The sequence below is a fragment of the Somniosus microcephalus genome, chromosome 3 (genome assembly GCF_052327205.1).
Source record: "Somniosus microcephalus isolate GS21.2 chromosome 3, FLI_Smic_1.0, whole genome shotgun sequence".
NCBI lineage: Eukaryota > Metazoa > Chordata > Chondrichthyes > Squaliformes > Somniosidae > Somniosus > Somniosus microcephalus.
The window spans coordinates 344,762,202-344,783,902 of NC_140989.1; the positions used below are offsets into that span (position 1 = coordinate 344,762,202).

General features: G+C 47.4%; 1 protein-coding gene across 1 annotated transcript; it reads right to left on the reverse strand.

The window, feature by feature from the left end:
* Positions 1-1,692: 1,692 nt before the first annotated feature.
* On the reverse strand, positions 1,693-21,006 carry rwdd3 (RWD domain containing 3). The gene is made up of 4 exons (XM_085983271.1): positions 20,727-21,006; positions 4,306-4,790; positions 2,107-2,222; positions 1,693-1,989 (listed from the first exon to the last, which is right to left on the reverse strand). The coding sequence occupies exons 1-4, from the start codon at positions 20,797-20,799 to the stop codon at positions 1,884-1,886; spliced, it is 780 nt and encodes a 259-aa protein (XP_085839397.1). The 5' UTR covers positions 20,800-21,006; the 3' UTR covers positions 1,693-1,883.
* Positions 21,007-21,701: the final 695 nt, after the last annotated feature.

Genomic DNA, 21,701 nt, shown 5'->3' on the forward strand with positions numbered 1-21,701 from the left:
AGGTGCTGGGCAAAGGTGAAGGGCTGTTGGGGGTGATTGAGGAGTGGACCAGGGTGTTACGGAGGGAATGGTCCCTTCGGAATTCTGAAAGGGGAGGTGAGGGGAAGATGCGTTTGGCGGTGGGATCACGTTGGAGGTGGCGGAAATGGCAGAGAATGATCCGTTGAATGTGGAGGCTGGTGGGGTGAAAGGTGAGGACAAGGGGAACCCTATCGTGGTTCTGGGAGGGAGGGGAAGGGGTGAGAGCAGAACTGCGGGAAATGGAACAGACATGGTCAAGGGCCGTATCAACCACTGTAGAGGGGAATCCTCGGTTGAGGAAAAAGGAAGACATATCAGAAGCATTGATATGGAAGGTGGCATCGTCAGAACAGATGCAGCGGAGACGGAGAAACTGGGAGAATGGAATAGAGTTCTTACAGGAAGCGGGGTGGGAGGAAGTGTAGTCCAGGTAGCTGTGGGAGTCAGTGGGCTTGTAGTGGATGTTTGTGGATAGCCTATCACCAGAAATGGAGACAGTGAAGGAAAGGAAGGGAAGAGTCGGAGATGGACCATGTGAAGGTGAGGGAAGGGTGGAAATTGGAAGCAAAGTGAATGACATTTTCTAGTTCAGGGCGAGAGCAGGAAACAGCACCGATACAGCCATCAATGTACCGGAAAAAGAGGTGAGGGAGGGGACCCGAGTAGGACTGGAACAAAGAGTGTTCCACATATCCCATGAAAAGGCAGGCATAGCTAGGGCCCATGTGGGTTAACATAGCAACACCTTTAATTTGGAGGAAGTGAGTGGAGTCAGAGGAGAAGTTGTTCAATGTGAGAACAAGTTCAGCCAGGCGAAAGAGGGTGGTGATGGATGGGGACTGGTTGGGCCTCTGTTCAAGGAAGAAGCGGAGTGCCCTCAGACCATCCTGGTGGGGGATGGAGGTGTAGAGGGATTACTGTATTCGCTGCTGACGATGCGGCTCCTCTACATTGGGGAGACCAAACGCAGATTGGGCGACCGCTTTGCGGAACACCTCTGTTCAGTCCGTAAGGGTGACCCCGAGCTTCCGGTCGCCTATCACTTTAATTCTCCGCTCCACTCCCACTCTGACCTCGGCCTCTTACACTGTTCCAATGAAGCTCAACGTAAGCTCAAGGAACAGCCCCTCGATTAGGCACTTTACAGTCTGCCGGACTCAACATCGAGTTCAACAATTTCAGACTATAACCCCTGCCCCCATTTTTCAGGCGGCTGTTGATGATTCTGCCGTCCCCATTTGCAACATTTAATCTCTCCTGCCTCCTCCCCCAGCACAGACTGTTCCTTAAATTCCTTCCTCCCCTCCCTTTCCCTGTCTCTGCACCTGCTTAATATCTGTTACATCTCCAACCTTTTCCAGTTCTGATGAAGGGTCCCAGACCTGAAACGTTAACTGTGTTTCTCTCTCCACGGATGCTGCCTGGCCTGCTGAGTGCTTCCAGCATTTTCTGTTGTTATTTCAGATTTCCAGCATCTGCAGTATTTTGCCAAGGTACAATTTAATAACTGACTGTACAGCAGTCACAGGAAACCATCATAGCGATTTCCAATAATTCAACTTTAAAATTAAATATTTTGTAAAGATCAATTCAATGTACATTACAGATCAGCTTTATATCAAAAAGCATACATTTAAATCTACTCGTTTTATTAACAGATTCAAACAAAAAAAGTATTCAACAGATTTCTTTAATATATCTTGCAAAGCTTTACATATTTCATGGATTTGAATGGTCTTCAAACATTACTGAAATATTGGCTAAACCAGGTGAAACTAAGTTATGCTGAAATCCTAGTTTCCCCACAAAGTCACAACATTGTGGTTTTATACACTTCCATCAAGTCAGGTTGCAGGGACCTTTCAAATTCTTACAAACTTGTCATACAAGCCAGATAGGCCCAGAGCTTCAAATTCCTGATGCAACTCACGCCCTGACGTAAACTCTTCCACAGCAAAGCTTGTAAGCCTAAAAAGAAAATACATTTTTTTTTTTTTTAAATCAATACTTTTCACCCAATATTCAGAATGTAACAATTAATCTACTCGGACATGCCAGGATTTGATGTCTATTGATGGGTATTACCGCAGCTGCCCTGCTTGAAGTTTTTCTTCACAGAGAACACTTATCATCTTTTCCTTGCATCGCTTTCCACTGGAGTCCACATCCACCTTAGAGGTTTTCTGGAGAACTAGATAGTCCTTCCATTTTAAGAAAAAAAAATCACAAATTAAATTTACAAAGCAGGTAGTACTCAAGCAATTTAATTTTAAAAACAGCTCAACTGTGGTGAATTTTCTCAACTCTTGACCTTCAGGTCATTTTTAACTGAAAGGCAGTTTTGAAGGAACTTTCTATAATGATAAAACACTCTTATCGATCTCCATAGCGTATGCTCATCTCTAGCAGTTACATAGCCACTAAATTCAAAACTATTTAGGCAGAGATAAAATGTAACTCTCCCAATAATTCAGCAGGTTTACCCAGTGCATAGGCCAACCTTACAGTCCAGCAAACATAAGAACATAAGAAATAGGAGCAGGAGTAGGCCAATTGGCCCCTCGAGCCTGCTCCGCCATTCAATAAGATCATGGCTGATCTGATCCTAACCGCCAATCCACTATGACAGGACTATCTCCTGAATCTAACAGAATTAGACACACGAAACAGGAGCAGGATTAGGCTACACGGCCCCTGGGCCCGCTCCGCTACCCACAGGGCCATGACCGATCCGAACCTAGACTCATGTCCAAATTCCTGCCCGCTCCCCGTAACCCTTTATTCCCTTTTCTTCTAGGAAACTGTCTATTTCTGTTTTAAATTTATGTAATGATGTAGCTTCGACAGCTTTTTGGGGCAGCAGATTCCATGGACCTACCACCCTCTGAGTGAAGTAGTTCCTCCTCATCTCAGTTTTGAAAGAGCAGCCCCTTATTCTAAGACTATGCCCCCTAGTTCTAGTTTCACCCATCATCTGGAACATCCTCCCCGCATCCACCCGATCCAACCCCTTCACAATCTTATATGTTTCAATAAGATCGCCTCTCATTCTTCTGAACTCCAATGAGTAGAGTCCCAATCTACTCAACCTCTCCTCATATGTCCATCCCCTCATCCCCGGGATTAACCGAGTGAACCTTCTTTGTACTGACTCGAGAGCAAGTATGTCTTTTCTTAAGTATGGACACCAAAACTGTATGCAGTATTCCAGGTGCGGTCTCACCAATACCTTGTACAACTGAAGCAATACCTCCCTATTTTTATATTCTATCCCCCTAGCAATGAAAGCCAACATTCCATTGGCCTTCTTAATCACTTGCTGCACCTGCATACTAACCTTTTGAGTTTCGTGCACCAGGACCCCCAGATCCCTTTGTACTTCAGTACTTTCCAGTTTCTTGCCATTAAGATAATAACTTGCTCTACGATTTTTCCTGCCAAAATGCATAACCTCACGCTTTCCAGTATTGTATTCCATCTCCGGTCTCCGGTTTGATCCCTGGTCTGTACCGAGTTAACGGATCTCAGCTGGAGTGGCACTGGGGGGGGCAACAAGTGATTTCAGCACCCTTGAGTTAAAGGGAAGTGGCCCAGGGTTGCTGCTCCTCATCGTTATCGAGTGGGCCTTCTCGAAGAGCCTGCGTGTGTATTTATGTCAGGGAAGCCCGGTACAGGAAACTCTCTTTTAACCGGCACCTAAATAACCGGAAATCTCTGTTAATCGGCAAAATTCAGGAGTAGGTTCAGGTAAGTTTTACTTCATATTAGTGGCAGTTCCTGGATCTGTGGCTGTGTAACTGGGGTTCGTGCACTTGTTGCTAAGCAACAGGGACGCTTGGTCTGTGGCCGGAGTTCGTGCACATGTTGCTAAGCAACAGGGAAGCCTGGATTTGTTGCTGTGTACGGAGCTCTCGTACCTTTTAAACTATACTTCTCTGTAATCCGGACTTTTTGATAAACCGGCACCACACCGGTCCCGTCGGTGCCGGATAATAAAGAGTTTCCTGTATTGGGCTCAGCTCCCTTAGCTGAACATGACTCTCACATGAATAGTGAGTGGTCTCTTGTCAAGGTACCAAAGTGAGTCTCGTGCCCACTAAACCATACTACGTTAAGGAATCAACACCTTCAGGGGAGTGGGAGGGAGGGGGGGGGGGGGGCGGAGCAAATTAGCAAGAAAAGAAAATCAAAAAACAGAAACAAAATATAACTAACCGAAACAAAAAAGCATATTAAATTAGCAGCGAAGTAAAATCACATCTCTGAAAGTGAGGTGGTAAGCACCTTGATATCTTTCCTCTCCCCTTGTAAAAGAATTAATATGAGTTTGCCCATGAACATCAGTCTTCCTGCGAGTCTTAGGTCAGAGGTCCACTTTTCTATGCTTTTGATGTACTTTGCTTTGGCTCTCATGTGATCTAAATGCAGAAGTGCCATCCACACACCATCGTCTGCACTGCTGTGCTGCTGCGAATTGTCACTTTTGTCGGCCTTGTCCGCTGTCAGTCGGTCCATGTCATTCTTAATGTTCTGCTGGAGCCGCATCATCAGCTCATAAACCATCGGCTGGGCAAGAAGAGTCTCTGCATATCGCAGCAAGCTTTGTTTCAAATCAGAACACCGCTTGCGGGTAAGCTGATCTGAGCAGATGGAGATATCCGGAAGGCACGCCGGATAGTCAGGGGATAACTGAAATGTAACTTTTAACTGGATTTTCCTTGCGTGGTGTTCACAGATGTTATGGATTTGTAAAGTAATCCCCTCGGATTCTGTAACACATCAGATAAATTCAATATTGCAAAGTTAGAATTGGGTACTGAAACATTGCCACAAAAACATAAAAGCTTAACGAATTTAACGAGCAGTACTTTCACAGACAGGTGAACAATCAGCAGTTGCCAGCTCTGCAAAATCTGGCAGCACAGCCAGTGTCTCCACTGTAACCTGCTGCAGGGTTCCTAGCAGTTTGCCCATGATTACATAATCACGCGTGCAATGGCATCGCCCCTCTCAAGAATCCTTCAAAACACAGTAAAGACAAGGCAAAAATAAATGGAACTTTTTAAAAAGTTCACATCATTTTCAGCACATCCTTAAACCAGACAGAAACAATATCTGACGAAGGATCATCGACCCGAAACGTTAACTCTGTTTCTCTCTCTCCTCGATGCTGCCTGACCTGCTGAATGTTTCCAGCATTTGCTGTTGTCATTTCAGATTTCCAGCATCCCGCCGCATTTTGCTATTGAAATAATATCCGTTCAGATCACTGAAAGCGACAGACGCAATGGTCGGCTGCACAGAGTCAGTCCCAGAGATCAGAGGTGTCCAACCTGCAACGCTAAGGCAACCTGGAGCTACTGATAATTCAATGCTCGAAGCCCAGGCAAGGCCGTCCTATTTGTGTTTATATTACTTATTTGCTGGTATGTCCCATTTGAATTTTGCGGGCCTGGAAAATTGAAAGAGTTGTTCTCAGTGTTGCTCTCTCATTAGTGGATAAATTCTAAATCAGCACACCGAGATCCGTTAGTGTCACGAACTTGAGATGTGAAAGAAATACTTGCATTTATATAGCGCCTTTCATGACCACCGAACATCCCAAAGCACTTTACAGCCAATGGAGTACTATTTTGAAGTATCATCACTGTTGTAAGGTAGGAAACACGGCAGCCAATTGCGCACAGCAAGCTCCCACAAACAGCAATGTGATAATGGCCAGATCATCTGTTTTTTTTAGTGATGTTGGCCGAGGAATAAATATTGGCCACAGGATCCTTTACGTCCACCTGAGAGAGCAGACGGGGCCTCGGTTTAACGTCTCATCAGCACCTCCGACAGTGCAGCACTCCCTCAGCACTGCACTGTCTCATCAGCACCTCCGACAGTGCAGCACTCCCTCAGCACTGCACTGGAGTGTCAGCCTAGATTTCTGTGCTCAGGAGTTCCTCAGGCCCAACTATCTTCAGCTGTTTCATCAGTAACCTTCCCTCCAACATAAGGTCAGAAATGGGGATGTTCGCTGATGACTGCGCAATGTTCAGCGCCATTCGCAACTCCACAGATAATGAAGCAGTCCATGCCCGCATGCAACAAGACCTGGACGACGTACAGGCTTGGGCTGATAAGTGGCAGGTAACATTCGCACCACACAAATGCCAGGCAATGACTATCTCCAACAAGCGAGAGTCTAACCACCTCCCCATGACATTCAACGGCATTACCTTCACCGAATCCCCCACCATCAACATCCTGGGGGTCACCATTGACCAGAAACTTAACTGGGCCAGCCACATAAATACTGTAGCAACAAGAGCAGGTCAGAGGCTAGGTATTCTGCAGCGAGTGTCTCACCTCCTGACTCACCAAAGCCTTTCCACCATCTACAAGGCACAAGGAGTGTGATGGAATACTCTCCATTTGCCTGGATGAGTGCAGCTGCAACAACACTCAAGAAGCTCGACACCATTCAGGACAAAGCAGCCCGCTTGATTGGCACCCCATCCACCACCTTAAACATTCACTCCCTCCACCACCGACGTACCATAATAATAATAATAAATCTGGCGACGCAGCGGCTTACAGTGCAGCTAGGACCAACCTAAAAAAGGGTATCAGGACTGCCAAAAGGAAACAGACACTGCGGATAGAGGATCATTTCCACAACAACTCGGACCCCCGGCGCATGTGGCAAGGCATCCAGTCCATCACTGACTACAAGAGCAAAAACACCAGCCCCCCGGTTAGCGATGCCTCCCTTCCGGAGGAACTTAACAACTTCTACGCTCGCTTCGACAGGGACAACAGGGAGCCGGCTACCAAAGCCTTGCCACCCCCGGAAGACCAGGTGCTCACTCTGTCGACCTCCGACGTAAGGGGTGTTCTACGCGGAGTGAACACACGAAAGGCTGCTGGACCGGATAGCATCCCTGGACGGGTACTCAAGGAATGTGCTGATCAGCTGGCTGATGTCTTCACCGCCATCTTCAATCTGTCATTGGCCCAGGCAGTAGTCCCTACATGCTTCAAGACCGCTACCATTATTCCTGTGCCAAAGCAAACGGCTGTGACGTGCCTGAACGACTATCGACCTGTCGCACTCACACCCATCATAATGAAGTGTTTCGAGAGACTGATCCTGGCTCACATCAAAGCCAGTGTTCCCGCCTCTCTTGACCAACACCAGTTTGCCTATCGTGCAAACAGATCAACGGAGGATGCAATCACAACTGCTCTACACTCTGCACTGAATCACTTAGATGGTAAAGAGACCTACATCAGAATGCTGTTCATAGACTACAGCTCAGCATTCAACACTATCGTCCCCAACAAGCTGGCCACCAAACTCCACACTCTTGGCCTGAACACTTCCCTCTGCAACTGGACCCTGGACTTCCTTACAAACAGACCCCAGTCTGTCAAATTAGGTAACCACACCTCTCCCCCCCCACCCCCGACCCTGAACACGGGGGCCCCACAAGGATGTGTGCTGAGCCCCCTCCTCTACTCCCTCTTCACCCACGACTGTGTGGCTGTTCATGGTTCCAACACCATCATCAAGTTTGCGGATGATACCACGGTAGTAGGCCAGATCACCAACAACGATGAGTCAGCCTACAGGGAGGAGGTCCAGCATCTCGTGAAGTGGTCTGCCGATAACAACCTGGCCCTTAACATCAAGAAAACCAAAGAAATCATGGTGGACTTCAGGAAGTCTAAAGGCAGAAGTCACACCCCCATCCACATCCATGGGGCTGTGGTGGAAAGGGTGGACAGCTTTAAGTTCCTCGGAGTCCACATCACGGAAGACCTCTCCTGGTCCCTCAATACCTCCTCTCTGGTGAAGAAGGCCCAGCAGCGCCTATATTTCCTAAGGAGGTTGAAGGGATGTAACTTGTCACCCCTGATCCTCTCTAACTTTTACCGCTGCACAATAGAGAGCATCCTGATGAACTGTATCACAGTATGGTATGGCAGCTGTAGCTACTATGACCGGAAAGCCCTGCAGCGGGTAGTCAAAACTGCCCAAAGCATTACCGGCACCCGGCTACCGACCATAGAGCACATATACCAGAAACGCTGTTTACGGAGGTCACGGACCATCATCAAAGACCCTACCCACCCCAGCCACAGTCTGTTCGCCCTCCTGCCATCTGGGAGACGCTACAGATGCATTCGCACCCGAACGACCAGATTTAGGAACAGCTTCTTTCCCAGGGCTGTCATCCTACTGAACTCCACAAATAAACTCTAAAGCCTGCACATCTGCCAATGCACTTTATTATGGTTATGTTTATGTTAATGTATTACAAGCCAAATGAATGTTGAATGTTTAAATGTCTTAATCTAAATTTACACTCTCGGGAGCCGCAAGCCTACATTTCGTTATACTGCACTTGTGCACTAACAATGACAATAAAGTTGATTATTATTAAGTCACACACCATCCTGACTTAGAAGTATATCGCCGATCCTTCATCGTCGCTGGGTCAAAATTCTGGAACTCCCTACCTAACAGCACTGGCGTAGTACCTTCACCACATGGACTGCAGCAGTTCAAGAAGACGGCTCACCACCACCTTCTCAAGGTCAATTAGGGATGGGCAATAAATGCTGACCTTGCCAGCGACACCCAGATCCCATGAACAAATATAAAAAAGTCGCTCGAGTGGGATTGAACTCACACCCTTCTGACTCAGAGGCACGGGTGCTGTCCACTGAGCCACGGCTGACACCAATGTGTGCAAATTAATGGGAATATAAGAGAAAGAACAAATTTACATTTATATAGCATCTTTAACAACTTTGGGATGTCCCAAAATTGCTTTACAACCAATGAAGTACATTTTAAGTGCAGTCACTATTGCAATGAAGGCAAATGCGGCAGTCAAGTTGCACACAGCAAGCCCCACAAGCAGCAATGTGATAAATTACCTCATAATCTGTTTCTAGTGATGTTGGTTGAGGGATAAATGTTGGCCAAGATACCAGGAAAATTCCCCTGCTCGTCTCCAAATAGTGTTATGGGATCTTTTACATCCACCTCAGAGCAGACATCGGCCCAGTTTAACATCTTATCCAAAGGACAGCACCTCCAACAGTGCAGCACTCCCACAGTGCTGTACTGAAGTACCAGCCTAGATTTTGTGCTCCAGTCTTGTGAGTGTGACTTAACCTCATGACCTACTAACTCAGAGATGAGAGTGCTAACATTGAGCCAAGGCTGACACTTAATGGATTTAAGAACATAAGAACATAAGAAATAGGAGTGGGAGTTGGCCACTCGGCCCTTCGAGCCTGCTCCGCCATTCAATGAGATCATGGCTGATCTTCTGCCTCAACTCCATTCACCGGCCCTATCTAGTCTATCGACTTCTGTTTTGAATATACCCAATAACTGAGCCTCCACAGCCCTCTGGGGTAGAGAATTCCAAAGATTCACCACCCTCTGTGAAGAAATTTCTTCTCATCTCAGTCCTGAATGGCCTACCCTTTATCCTGAGGCTGTGGCCCCTGGTTCTAGACTCCCCAGCCAAGGGAAACATTCTCCCAGCATCCACCCTATCAAGCCCTGTAATAATTTTGGATGCTTCAATGAGATCCCCTCTCATTCTTCTGAATTCAAGAGAATACAGGCCTAGTTTACTCAATCTCTTCTCATACGACAGTCCCGCCATCCCAGGAATCAATCTCGTGAACCTTTGTTGCACTCCCTCTATGGCAAGTATATCCTTCCTTAGGTAAGGAGACCAAAATTGTACACAGTGCTCCAGATGTGGTCTTATGAAGGCCCTATATAATTGGAGTAAGACTTCTTTACTCCTGTACTCAAATCCTCTTGTAATGAAGGCCAGCATACCTTTTGTCTTCCTAATGGCTTGCTGCACCTGCACATTCACTTTCAGTGACTCATGTACAAGGACACCCAGGTCCCTTTGAGCATCTGCATTTCCCAATCTTTCACCATTTAGGAAATACTCTGCCTTTCTGTTTTTTCTACCAAAGTGAATAACGTCACATTTATCCACATTATATTCCATCTGCCATGTTCTCGCCCACTCACTGAGCCTGTCGAGATCCTCTTGAAGCCTCTTCACATCCTCTTCACAACTGACACTGCCACCTGCTTTGTATCATCAGCAAATTTGGAAATGTTACATTTAGTCCCCTCATCCAAATCATTGATATAGATTGTAAATAGCTGGGACCCAAGCACCGATCCTTGCAGTACCCCACTAGTCACAGCCTGCCATCCTGAAAAAGACCTGTTTATCCCTACTCTTTGTTTACTGTCTGTTAACCAATTCTCAATCCATGCTAGTATATTACCCCCAATTCCACGTGCCCTAATTTTGTTTACCAACCTCTTATGTGAGACCTTATCGAAGGCCTTCTGAAAATCCAAATACACCACATCTACCGGTTCCCCTTTGTCTACTCCACTAGTTACATCCTCAAAGAACTCCAATAGGTTTGTTAAACAGGATTTCCCTTTCATAAATCCATGTTGACTCTGCCCAATCTTACTATTAGTTTCTAAGTGCCCAGTTATTGCATCCTTTATAATAGATTCCAGCATTTTCCCAACTACTGATGTGAGGCTAACAGGTCTGTAGTTTCCCGTTTTCTCTCTCCCTCCTTTCTTAAATAGCGGGGTTACATTTGCTATCCTCCAATCTACAGGAACCATTCCAGAATCTATAGAATTTTGGATGACAACCAATGCGCCCACTATCCCAATGGCCACCTCTTTCAAAACCCGAGGATGTAGGTCATCCGGTCCTTGGGATTTATCGACTTTTAGTGCCATTAATTTTGCTAGTACTGTTTTTTTACTAATAATAATTTCTTTAAGTTCCTCATTCTCGCCACACCCTTGGTTTTCTCGTATTTCTGGGAGGTTTTTTGTGTCTTCCTCACCAGTCTTTTCCTTTTCACATACCTATAGAAGCTTTTACAATCCGTTTTTATATTTTTCATTAGTTTGTGCTCATATTCCATTTTCCCTTTCCTTATCAATTTCTTGGTCCCCCTTTGCTGATTTCGAAAAAGATCCCAATCCTCAGGCTGACCACTTTTTCTGGCAACTTTTTAAGCTTCCTCTTTTGACTTAATACTAGCTTTAATTTCTTTTGTTAGCCATGGTTGGATCACTTTTCCTTTTGGCTTTTTATGCCCTAGAGGAATATATGTTTGTTGCAAATTATGCATTATTTCCTTGAATGTTAGCCGCTGCATGTCCACCTTCATACCTTTTAGTGTAGTCTCCCAATCTACCATGGCCAACTTGTCCCTCATACCCTTGTAGTTTCCTCTGTTTAGATTGAAGACCTTAGTTTCAGATTAGACTACATCACTCTCAAACTTAATATAAAATTCAATCATATTATGGTCCCTTTACCACAAGATTATTGATTAGCCCTTTCTCATTACACAGTACCAGATCCAGAATAGTCTGTTCCCTGGTTGGTTCCTCCACATACTGATCCAGGAAACCATCTCGCATGCATTCTAGCGAATATAAGCCTAATCGACCCAATCTCTCCTCATATGTCATTCCTGCCATCCCAGGTATCAATCTGCTGAATCTTCGCTGCACTCTCTCCATGGCAAGAACATCCTTCCTCAGATAAGGCGACCAAAACTGCACACAATACTCAAGGTGTGGTCTCACCAAGGCCCTGTACAACTGCAAGACATCCTTGCTCCTGTACTCTAATCCTCTTGCTATGAAGGCCAACATACCATTTGCCTTCTTAACCGCCTGCTGCACCTGCATGCTTACCTTCAGTGACTGGTGCACAAGGACACCCAGGTCTCGTTGCACTTCCCCTTTTCCCAATCTATTGCCGGTCAGATAATAATCTGTCTTTCTGTTTTTGCCACCGAAGTGGATAACCTCACATTTATCCACATTATACTGCATTTCCCATGCATCTGCCCAATCACCCAACCTGTCCAAATCATACTGGAGTTTCTCTGCATCCTCCTCACAGCACACACACCCACCCAGCTTTGTGTCGTCTGCAAACTTGGAGATATTGCATCTAGTTCCCTCGTCTAGATCATTTATATATATTGTGAATAGCTGGGGTCCTAGCACTGATCCCTGCAGTACCCCACTAGTCACTGCCTGCCACTCGGAAAAAGACCCGTTTATTCCAACTCTTTGCTTCCTGTCTGCCAACCAGTTCTCTATCCAAGGCAGTACCTTACCCCCAATCCCGTGTGCTTTAACTTTGCACGCTAATCTCTTATGCGGGACCTTATCGAAAGCCTTCTGAAAGTCCAAATACACCACATCCACTGGTTCTCCCTTATCTCAAATCAAAAAAATCAAATCAACTTTTATTGTCATTGTTAGTGCACAAGTGCAGTACAACGAAATGTAGGCTTGCGGCTCCCGAGAGTGTACATTTAGATTAAGACATTTAAACATTCAACATACATTTGGCTTGTAATACATTAACATAAACATAACCATAATAAAGTGCATTGGCAGATGTGCAGGCTTTAGAGTTTATTTGTGGAGTTCAGTAGGATGATAGCCCTGGGAAAGAAGCTGTTCCTAAATCTGGTCGTACGGGTGCGAATGCATCTGTAGCGTCTCCCGGATGGCAGGAGGGCGAACAGACTGTGGCTGGGGTGGGTAGGGTCTTTGATGATGGACCGTGACCTCCGTAAACAGCGTTTCTGGTATATGTGCTCTATGGTCAGTAGCCGGGTGCTAGTAATGCGTTGGGCAGTTTTGACTACCCGCTGCAGGGCTTTCCGGTCATAGTAGCTACAGCTGCCATACCATACTGTGATACAGTTCATCAGGATGCTCTCTATTGTGCAGCGGTAAAAGTTAGAGAGGATCAGGGGTGACAGGTTACATCCCTTCAGCCTCCTTAGGAAATATAGGCGCTGCTGGGCCTTCTTCACCAGAGAGGAGGTATTGAGGGACCAGGAGAGGTCTTCCATGATGTGGACTCCGAGGAACTTAAAGCTGTCCACCCTTTCCACCACAGCCCCATTGATGTGGATGGGGGTGTTGTAGTGTATGTACCTTTAAGAGCCCCTGTGTACTGTAATACCGGTAGTGACCACTCGGGTATATAAGCCTGTATAGCGTCTTGTATCTTTTAGTTCACCTCCAGACTTTGTTCAGTAAACACTTGTTAAACCAACTCCTGCATTCCGTGTCTCCATTAACACACGGATACAACAGTGGCAACGAATTGGAAACGGACTTACCTGCAATTCGGCAGCACCTCAAGGAGATCGATTCCTCAGACGAAGGTCAAAGAAAAAAAAAAACTGTGGTTTCACCAGCTAGCCGGGCTGGTGGCAGGTACTGCACTAATCCTTCCTGGGCGGCGGGCTGGGGCTCGATCGGGTGGCTCTGCAGCGGGGCCGAGCAGCGAGTCGGAAGGCGGAGGTAAACAGAGACGGAGGGTGGAGCACTCGGGAGACGGCCGACGCTGCAAAGCAGGTCGGCATTCGGACCAAGCAGAGGGAGGGAAAAGTCCCAGAGAGTCCGGCAGGAACGAGTCTCCAACTATTCAAAATATCTGTGTAAATAAAAAACCGTGGAGAACAGCGTTGTCAGCAGCGGCAGCGGCGGGAAAGCGCGGGAGGCGCCATTTTTCTCGGCAGGGAAGAAAGGAAAGCGCGGGAGGCGCCATTTTTGATTTTCAGGATGCCTAAGACTGGCAATATTACTGCTTTCGATAGTGATATAGAGGATTGGACCACATATGTGGAAAGAGTGGAGGTATATTGCACAGCGAATGAAGTAGAGGATGATAAAAAGGCATCGGTACTTCTAAATCTGATGGGCGCAAGGACATATGGGCTGTTACGAAACTTAATCACTCCAGCCAAACCGATGGATAAGAATTTTAAGGAGATTGTTGATACCCTACAGGAGCACTTAAACCCAACACCGCTGCTGATAGCGGAACGATTCAAATTCTTCAGGAGGAATCAGCACAAGAATGAAAGTAACGCTGATTACCTCACCGAATTAAGAAAGCTGTCAAAGCACTGCCAATTTGGGGCAGGACTGGCAGATTCTCTACGAGACAAATTCGTCTGCGGTCTCCTAAGTGAAGGAACACAGAAAAGGCTACTTTCTGAGAAAGATTTGACACTGGACAAGGCTTTCAGTGTGGCTGTGTCATACGAAGCAGCAGCAAGAGGAGCTGCAGAGATACAGCAAAAGCCACAGGAATTCGGCACCCATGAAATGACACGGGGTTTCGAGAGATGTTATCGCTGCGGCAGATCCACCCATGACCAGAGGGACTGCTGGTTCAAGGACAAAGCATGCAGGCAATGCGGAAAGATGGGACACATTGCACGTGTATGCCGATCTGGAAACAAAAAATCCACTGACAGAAAAAAAATCAATAAGGAAAAGTACAGAAAGGTACAAATGATGACGGACAGTAGCTCCGAAGACCAGAAAAGCGATAGCGACTCCGGAAACAAGAGACTAAGCTGTCTCAAATTACATAATGTAATTGCCAAAGAGGATTACCAGACCATTTGGGTTACCCTCACGATAGCAGGGTCCCTAATTAAAATGGAGCTAGATACAGGATCAGCTCTGACCGTCATAAGTCGACGGGATTACGAGCGGCTATTTCCGCATATACCTTTGAAAGACGCATCCATTATCTTGAAGACATATACGGGGCAGAAAGTATACCCCAGAGGGAAAATAAAGGTGCCTGTTGTATACAACGGCAAAGAAATACAGAAGTTGTATTTATACGTTCTGCAAGATGGTAGTCCACCATTGTTGGGACGTGAATGGATCAGGAAGATACGTTTAGACTGGCACTCCATTCAGGCACTGACGGTGACCAGTAAGAAAAAAAATGATGATGTCATACCTGAACGATTAAAAGACATCTTGGCTAACGCCAAAGAAGTGTTTCAACAGGAACTAGGAACATTGAAAGGCGTCACCGCCTCAATAAAAGTGGAAGATGCGGCAATTCCCAAGTTTTTTAAGGCAAGGCCGGTGCCATACGCAATTCGTCCAGCAGTCGAGGCAGAGCTGGAGAATTTGGAAAAAGCAGGCGTGTTATCCAAGGTAGATTGGAGCGAGTGGGCAACACCCATCGTCCCGGTCATGAAGAAAACGTTGAATAATGATAAATCTGAAGAACAGAGAAAAATTCGCATCTGTGGGGACTTCAAGGTGACTGTAAACCCGGTCCGTCACACGATACAGTATCCTCTTCCAAGGATAGAAGATATTTTCGCCTCACTATCCGGAAGGAAACGTTGCACCAAAATTGACTTGGCACAGGCATATTTACAGATGGAGGTTGAGGAGGCCTCTAAAAAGTATCTCACGATAAACACACACAAAGGCCTGTACCAGTACAATCGACTGGTTTTCGGAATAGCATCAGCTCCAGCTATCTGGCAAAGCGCTATGGAGCAAGTCCTGCAAGGGATTCCGGGGACTCAATGCTACCTAGACGACATCCTTGTAACAGGAGAAAACGACAACGAGCACCTTGCCAATTTGGAGCAGGTGCTCACTAGGCTGAGAGAACGGGGCCTACGAGCAAATTGCCCCAAGTGCAAATTTTTCCAGAAACAAATATCATATTGTGGCCATATAATTAACGAAGAAGGGTTGCATAAGTCACCTGAAAAAATTGAAGCGGTCATAAAAGCCCCAGCACCTGAAAATGTCTCACAATTAAGGTCATTCCTGGGATTGATAAATTACTATCATAAATTTTTACCGAATTTGTCAACTGTTCTGCACCCTCTTAACGCACTGCTACAAACGGGGGTAATTTGGAAATGGAGCGAAGACTGTAAACGTGCCTTCCATAAATGCAAAGGCTTGATCACGTCCAAGGAAGTGTTGGCTCATTAGAACCCATCACTGCCAATCAGACTGGCGTGCGATGCATCCCCTTACGGCGTAGGAGCGGTATTATCGCATAGATTCCCTGATGGCTCGGAGCGGCCGATAGCTTTTGCGTCACGCTCATTGAACTCAGCTGAGCGTAACTATGCCCAGATCGACAGGGAAGCACTCAGCCTGGTGTGGGGAGTGAAGAAATTCAACCATTACCTACACGGACAAAAATTTACCTTGTTGACTGACCATCAACCCCTCGTCTCCATATTCAACCCTAAAAAGGGCGTTCCCATTATGACAGCGCAAAGGCTACAGAGGTGGTCCCTTTTCCTAGGGGCACACCAATATGACATAGAATACAAAGGATCAAAACAGCATGGGAATGCTGACGGTTTATCGCGCCTACCGTTGCCAACGGTAGAAGAGGCACCTACAGTGGACCCAGTGGAGATGCTCCACTTAACCATAGTAGAATGTCTACCAGTAACAAATTCTACCATTGAAAAGGAAACGAGAACTGACCCGACTCTCTCACGAGTCTACGATTTAACGGCGAAGGGATGGCCAGCACATGGCGAACCACTGTTGCCAGCATTCTCGCAAAGAAGAGAACAGCTGTCAGTGTGCCGAGGAACCTTGCTGTGTGGATCCAGAGTGGTGATTCCACCCAAACTCCAGGATAAAGTGCTAAAGGAGCTTCACAAGGGGCATCTGGGTGGAGTGAAAATGAAGAACCTAGCCAGAGCGTTTGTGTGGTGGCCAGGTATCGATGGAGACATCGAAGAAATGACCAAGAGCTATCTAGGATGCCAGAAGGTCCAAAACGCCCCACCACAAGCCCCTCTACATCCATGGGAGTGGCCCTCATCTCCATGGCAAAGGGTACATATCGACTTTGCTGGTCCATTTATGGACTCAATGTTCTTAATCGCGGTTGATGCACACTCCAAGTGGCCGGAAGTAATAAAGATGTCCTCCACCACCACGGAAAAAACCATCACAGTATTAAGGACCATATTTGCCAGGAATGGGCTGCCTGAACAGATCTGTTCTGACAATGGACTGCAATTTGTGTCCGAAGAATTCAGGAAGTTCTTAAAAAACAATGGGGTTAAGCACTACACGTCTGCCCCATACCATCCCGCCACCAATGGATTAGCTGAAAGGTTTGTCCAGACCTTCAAGAAGGCCATAAAGGCCATGGGTAATGAAGACATAAATCTACAACATAAGGTAGATAACTTCTTGTTTGCATACAGGAATGCAACACATGTGGTTACAAACCAAACTCCCGCCATGATGTTTTTCAATAGAAGACTAAGATGCCGGCTGGATTTGATCAAGCCAAACATCAGAAGGGACGTAGAGAACTGGCAATTTCAAGGCATGAATGAAAGGCCAACTAGAACCTTCCAGATAGGTCAACAAGTTTTGGCCTGGGACTACCGTACCGAGAAATGGCAGCCTGGAACTATTTGCACACGACTTGGACCGTTGATGTATACCGTGGACATTGGTGAAAGCATAATAAGGCGCCATGCTGACCAGATCATAGAGTCATCCGAAAAGGGACAACCTACACCACAACTCTATACGCCTAATGATGAAGCAGAGATACCCATAGTATCTACCTCCGATCCGGTGATACTGGAACCAGATGAACCCGACACTGGCATTCAAGCCGAATCAACCTTGCCAAAAGAACCTACTACACCACCGAAAACTACTACACCACCGAGGAGTTATCCGGACCGAGTCAGGAAGCCTCCAGAGAGACTGACTTATAATTGATTAACTGCAGCAAATGTGTAGATTATTGTTCTTGTAAACATGTTAATTAATGATTACTTAAAATGTTATGTACTAATTATATAAAAGGGGAGGAATTGTAGTGTATGTACCTTTAAGAGCCCCTGTGTACTGTAATACCGGTAGTGACCACTCGGGTATATAAGCCTGTATAGCGTCTTGTATCTTTTAGTTCACCTCCAGACTTTGTTCAGTAAACACCTGTTAAACCAACTCCTGCATTCCGTGTCTCCATTAACACACGGATACAACAGGTGTGATTTCCGCCTTTAGACTTCCTGAAGTCCACAATGATTTCTTTGGTTTTCTTGATGTTAAGGGCCAGGTTGTTATCGGCGCACCACTTCACGAGATGCTGGACCTCCTCCCTGTAGGCTGACTCATCGTTGTTGGTGATCTGGCCTACTACCGTGGTATCATCCACAAACTTGATGATGGTGTTGGAACCATGAACAGCCACACAGTCGTGGGTGAAGAGGGAGTAGAGGAGGGGGCTCAGCACACATCCTTGTGGGGCCCCCGTGTTCAGGGTCGGGGGGGGGGGGGGGAAAGAGGTGTGGTTACCTAATATGACAGACTGGGGTCTGTTTGTTAGGAAGTCACTGTAAGCCGCCGCGTCGCCAGATTTAAATGCTGCGTCGCGTGCTTTCAACAGCGAGCGGACCTCTCCGTTCATCCAGGGTTTCTGGTTGGGGTATGTCCTGATATTTTTATGGGTCGTGACGACCTCGACGCAGCTGTTAATGTAGAATAGCACTGTGGATGCGTATTCCTCAATGTCATTATGGGCAAACATGCCCCAATCAGTGCGTTCGAAACAATCCTGAAGCTCCGAGACTGCCCCCTCTGGCCATACTTTCACTGCTCTCACTGATGTTCTCACTCTTTTGATGAGCGGTTTGTATGCCGGGGCTAGAAACAGGGAGAGGTGGTCAGACTTCCCAAGGTGGGGGCAGGGAATGGCCTTATAAGTGTCTACAATGCTCGTGTAGACTTGATCCAGTGTGTTCTCCCCTCTTGTGGGGCAGGAAACATTCTGGTGGAATTTCGGTAGTACAGTTTTTAGGTTTATGTGATTGAAGTCCCCCGCGACGATAAAAGCTCCGTCTGGGTGCGCAGTTTGTTGTTCGCTGATGGCCCTGTAGAGGTCCTTCAGTGCTAGTTTGGCATTAGCGTGTGGTGGGATGTAGACCGCAGTGATGATAACAGTCGTGAATTCCCGAGGCAGGTAGAAGGGTCTGCACCTTACCATGATGAATTCCAAATCAGCCGAGCAGGATCTATCGATTATGTCCCTGTTAGTGCACCAGGCATTGTTAGTGTAAATGCACAAACCGCCTCCCTTGCTCTTATCGGAGTCTGCAGTTCTGTCAGCGCGGAAGACCGTGCGTCCTTCTAGTTGGATGGTGGTGTCAGGGATGCTGTTGTTCAACCAGGTCTCTGTGAAGATCATGGCGCAGCACTCCTTTTACCAGTTACATCCTCAAAAAATTCCAGTAGATTAGTCAAGCATGATTTACCTTTTGTAAATCAATGTTGACTTTGTCCGATCCTGTCACTGTTTTCCAAGTGCTCTGCTATTACATCGTTTATAATGGACTCTAGCATTTTCCCCACTACCGATGTCAGGCTAACCGGTCTATAATTCCCCGTTTTCTCTGTACCACCTTTTTTAAATAGTGGGGTTATATTAGCTATCCTCCAATCCATGGGAACTGTTCCAGAGTCTATATAAAGGGTGCACCAGGGCCAGAGATGGGTGTTCTGAGGTAGCGAAAGGCGCTATATAAATGCAAGTTCTTCCTTTCTTTTTTTTTTTTGGTTTAGGAATGTGACCTATGGGTTTGCATTGAGGTAGCAATCCTGCTGATAACAAAATGAAGCTCCTGTCATCTCCCTGATGCTGCCAAGCTCGGTGTGCAGTTTACTTCAGATGGGACGTTAAACTGAGGCCCCGTCTGCTCTCAGGTGGAAGTAAAGATCCCATGGCACCAACGTTCCCTCTAAGCTCTGCCCGTCCTGCGCAGCCGAGGACCGGCTTTGCCAACGTTGAATTTCACCTGTGGCCGCGCAGCCCCCAAAAATAATTAGGGGCAATATTGCACAACACTATTTCGAAGAAGAGCAGGCCAGTTCTCCCCGGTGTCCTGGCCAGTATTTATCCCTCAATCAACATCACTAAATCAGATTATCTGGTCGTTATCACACTGCTGTTTGTGGGAGGTTGCTGTGTGCAAAATTAGCTGTCCTTTCCCACATTACAACAGTGACTGCACCAGGCTGATACCTGGGATGGCAGGAATGACGTACGAGGAGAGATTGGGTCGATTGGGCTTATACTCGCTGGAGTTTAGAAGAATGAGAGGGGATCTCATTGAAACTTATAAAATTCTAACCGGACTAGACAGACTAGATGCAGGAAGGATGTTCCCAATGGCAGGGGAGTCCAGAACCAGGGGTCACAGTCTAAGGATAAGGGGTAAGCCATTTAGGACAGAGATGAGGAGGAATTTCTTCACCCAGAGAGTGGTGAACCTGTGGAATTCTCTACCACAGAAGGCAGTTGAGGCCAATTCATTAAATATATTCAAGAAGGAGTTAGATATATTTCTTAAGGCTAAAGGGATCAAGGAATATGGAGAGAAGGCAGGGACAGGGTACTGAGTTTGGATGATCAGCCATGATCTCATTGAATGGCGGAGCAGGCTCGAGGGGCCGAATGGCCTACTCCTGCTCCTATCATTTATGTTTCCATGCACTTCAAAAAAGTATTTCATTGGCTGTAATGCACTTTGGGACTTGAGGTTATAAATGGCGGTCTTTTTTTTTTAAACCTCACTCAGCTGATAATGTCCCAAACCTCAGTAAGACAGCAGGAGCCCCAGAGTCTCGTTAATCAACTCCCCGCTGCGGCTCTGAGCTGCACCAACTGCAGCTTTCACCCGCCCGCAGCCCCCTTGGGCTTTAACCCCGAGCACCGGCGCTCGCTGCCCCCGGGGAGCCCGCAGCCCTTCACCTGACTGAGCGACCAGCTGGAAATCGCCGCTGTAAATGGCTCCGAGCGCGGCCACTTCTTCCTGAGCGGCCATGAAAGCGGAGCGGAGCCGGGCTGGTCAGCCGGCTTGCAGCAGGTTCCGGGGGCGGAGGCTTCGTCCTCCTTCCGCTGTCCCGGGGCTCCAGTCACGGGGGAGCCGCGCCCGGAGCAGCTGTTCACAGAGTCTCCCTGGCAAGAGGGGAGCTGCTGACATTTGCAAGGCCTAGAAATTCGATGGGCTGCGCCACCAGTTAGCGCCTAAAGAGGGCACTCAGTGGCTTTAGCGCCACTGGCCACGCCTCCCGCGAAATTTAGCGGGGCACTAATGGTGGCGTTAGCCTGTAGTGCTGCGCCGCCACCAATGATGTCATCGGTGTGCGCATCGGCCCGCTACCGCCCCGAACGCAATATTGGGTTGCGCCCACCCCTGTAACGCCGGTCGCAAATCGCGACTGGTACAAGGAGGCCTACCTGTGGCGGTAGTGGCGCAAATTAAGGGGGAGGTGTGGGGCGGCCATTTTTTTCAGTGGCCGCCTGCCAGCACCTCTTCGTGCCACCCTCCCCGGCCTCCTGATCCCCCCGGGCAGTGCCAGCTGTGTCCCGAGAGCCCGGCACTTCTCCTCGGTGCCGGGCTCTTTTGCCGGCACTCACGATCAGTGATCGCGCTGGTGCTGGCTCCTCCACCTTAAGAAGGGGAGGAAGGCCTGCAGTACCGCAGCGCACCGTGCCGCAGCGGCACGTAGCACTGCGATATTCAGTTTGAGCGCCCCCAAGCGGGACGCGGGTTGCCTCGAGCAGCGCCCCGCGTCCCTCTTGGGGCGCTGAAACTGAATATCGGGAGGGCGCAAGCGGCTCCGCCCGGAGTGCAAATTCCGGCGCCCAGGCGAGCTTGGCGCACCAAACGCGGCGCCACTGAATTTTTAGCCCAGGGGGAGGAAAATTCAGTTGGTTGCGCCA

Coding starts and splice junctions, on each gene's coding strand:
- rwdd3 (XM_085983271.1), bottom strand. CDS start 20,799: ATGGCCGCTCAGGAAGAAGTGGCCGCGCTCGGAGCCATTTACAGCGGC. Junction 2,223..4,305: donor GGGAGAGGAAAGATATCAAG/GTGCTTACCACC, acceptor TTAAAATGGAAG/GACTATCTAGTTCTCCAGAA. Junction 1,990..2,106: donor CTTCAAGCAGGGCAGCTGCG/GTAATACCCATC, acceptor TTTTCTTTTTAG/GCTTACAAGCTTTGCTGTGG.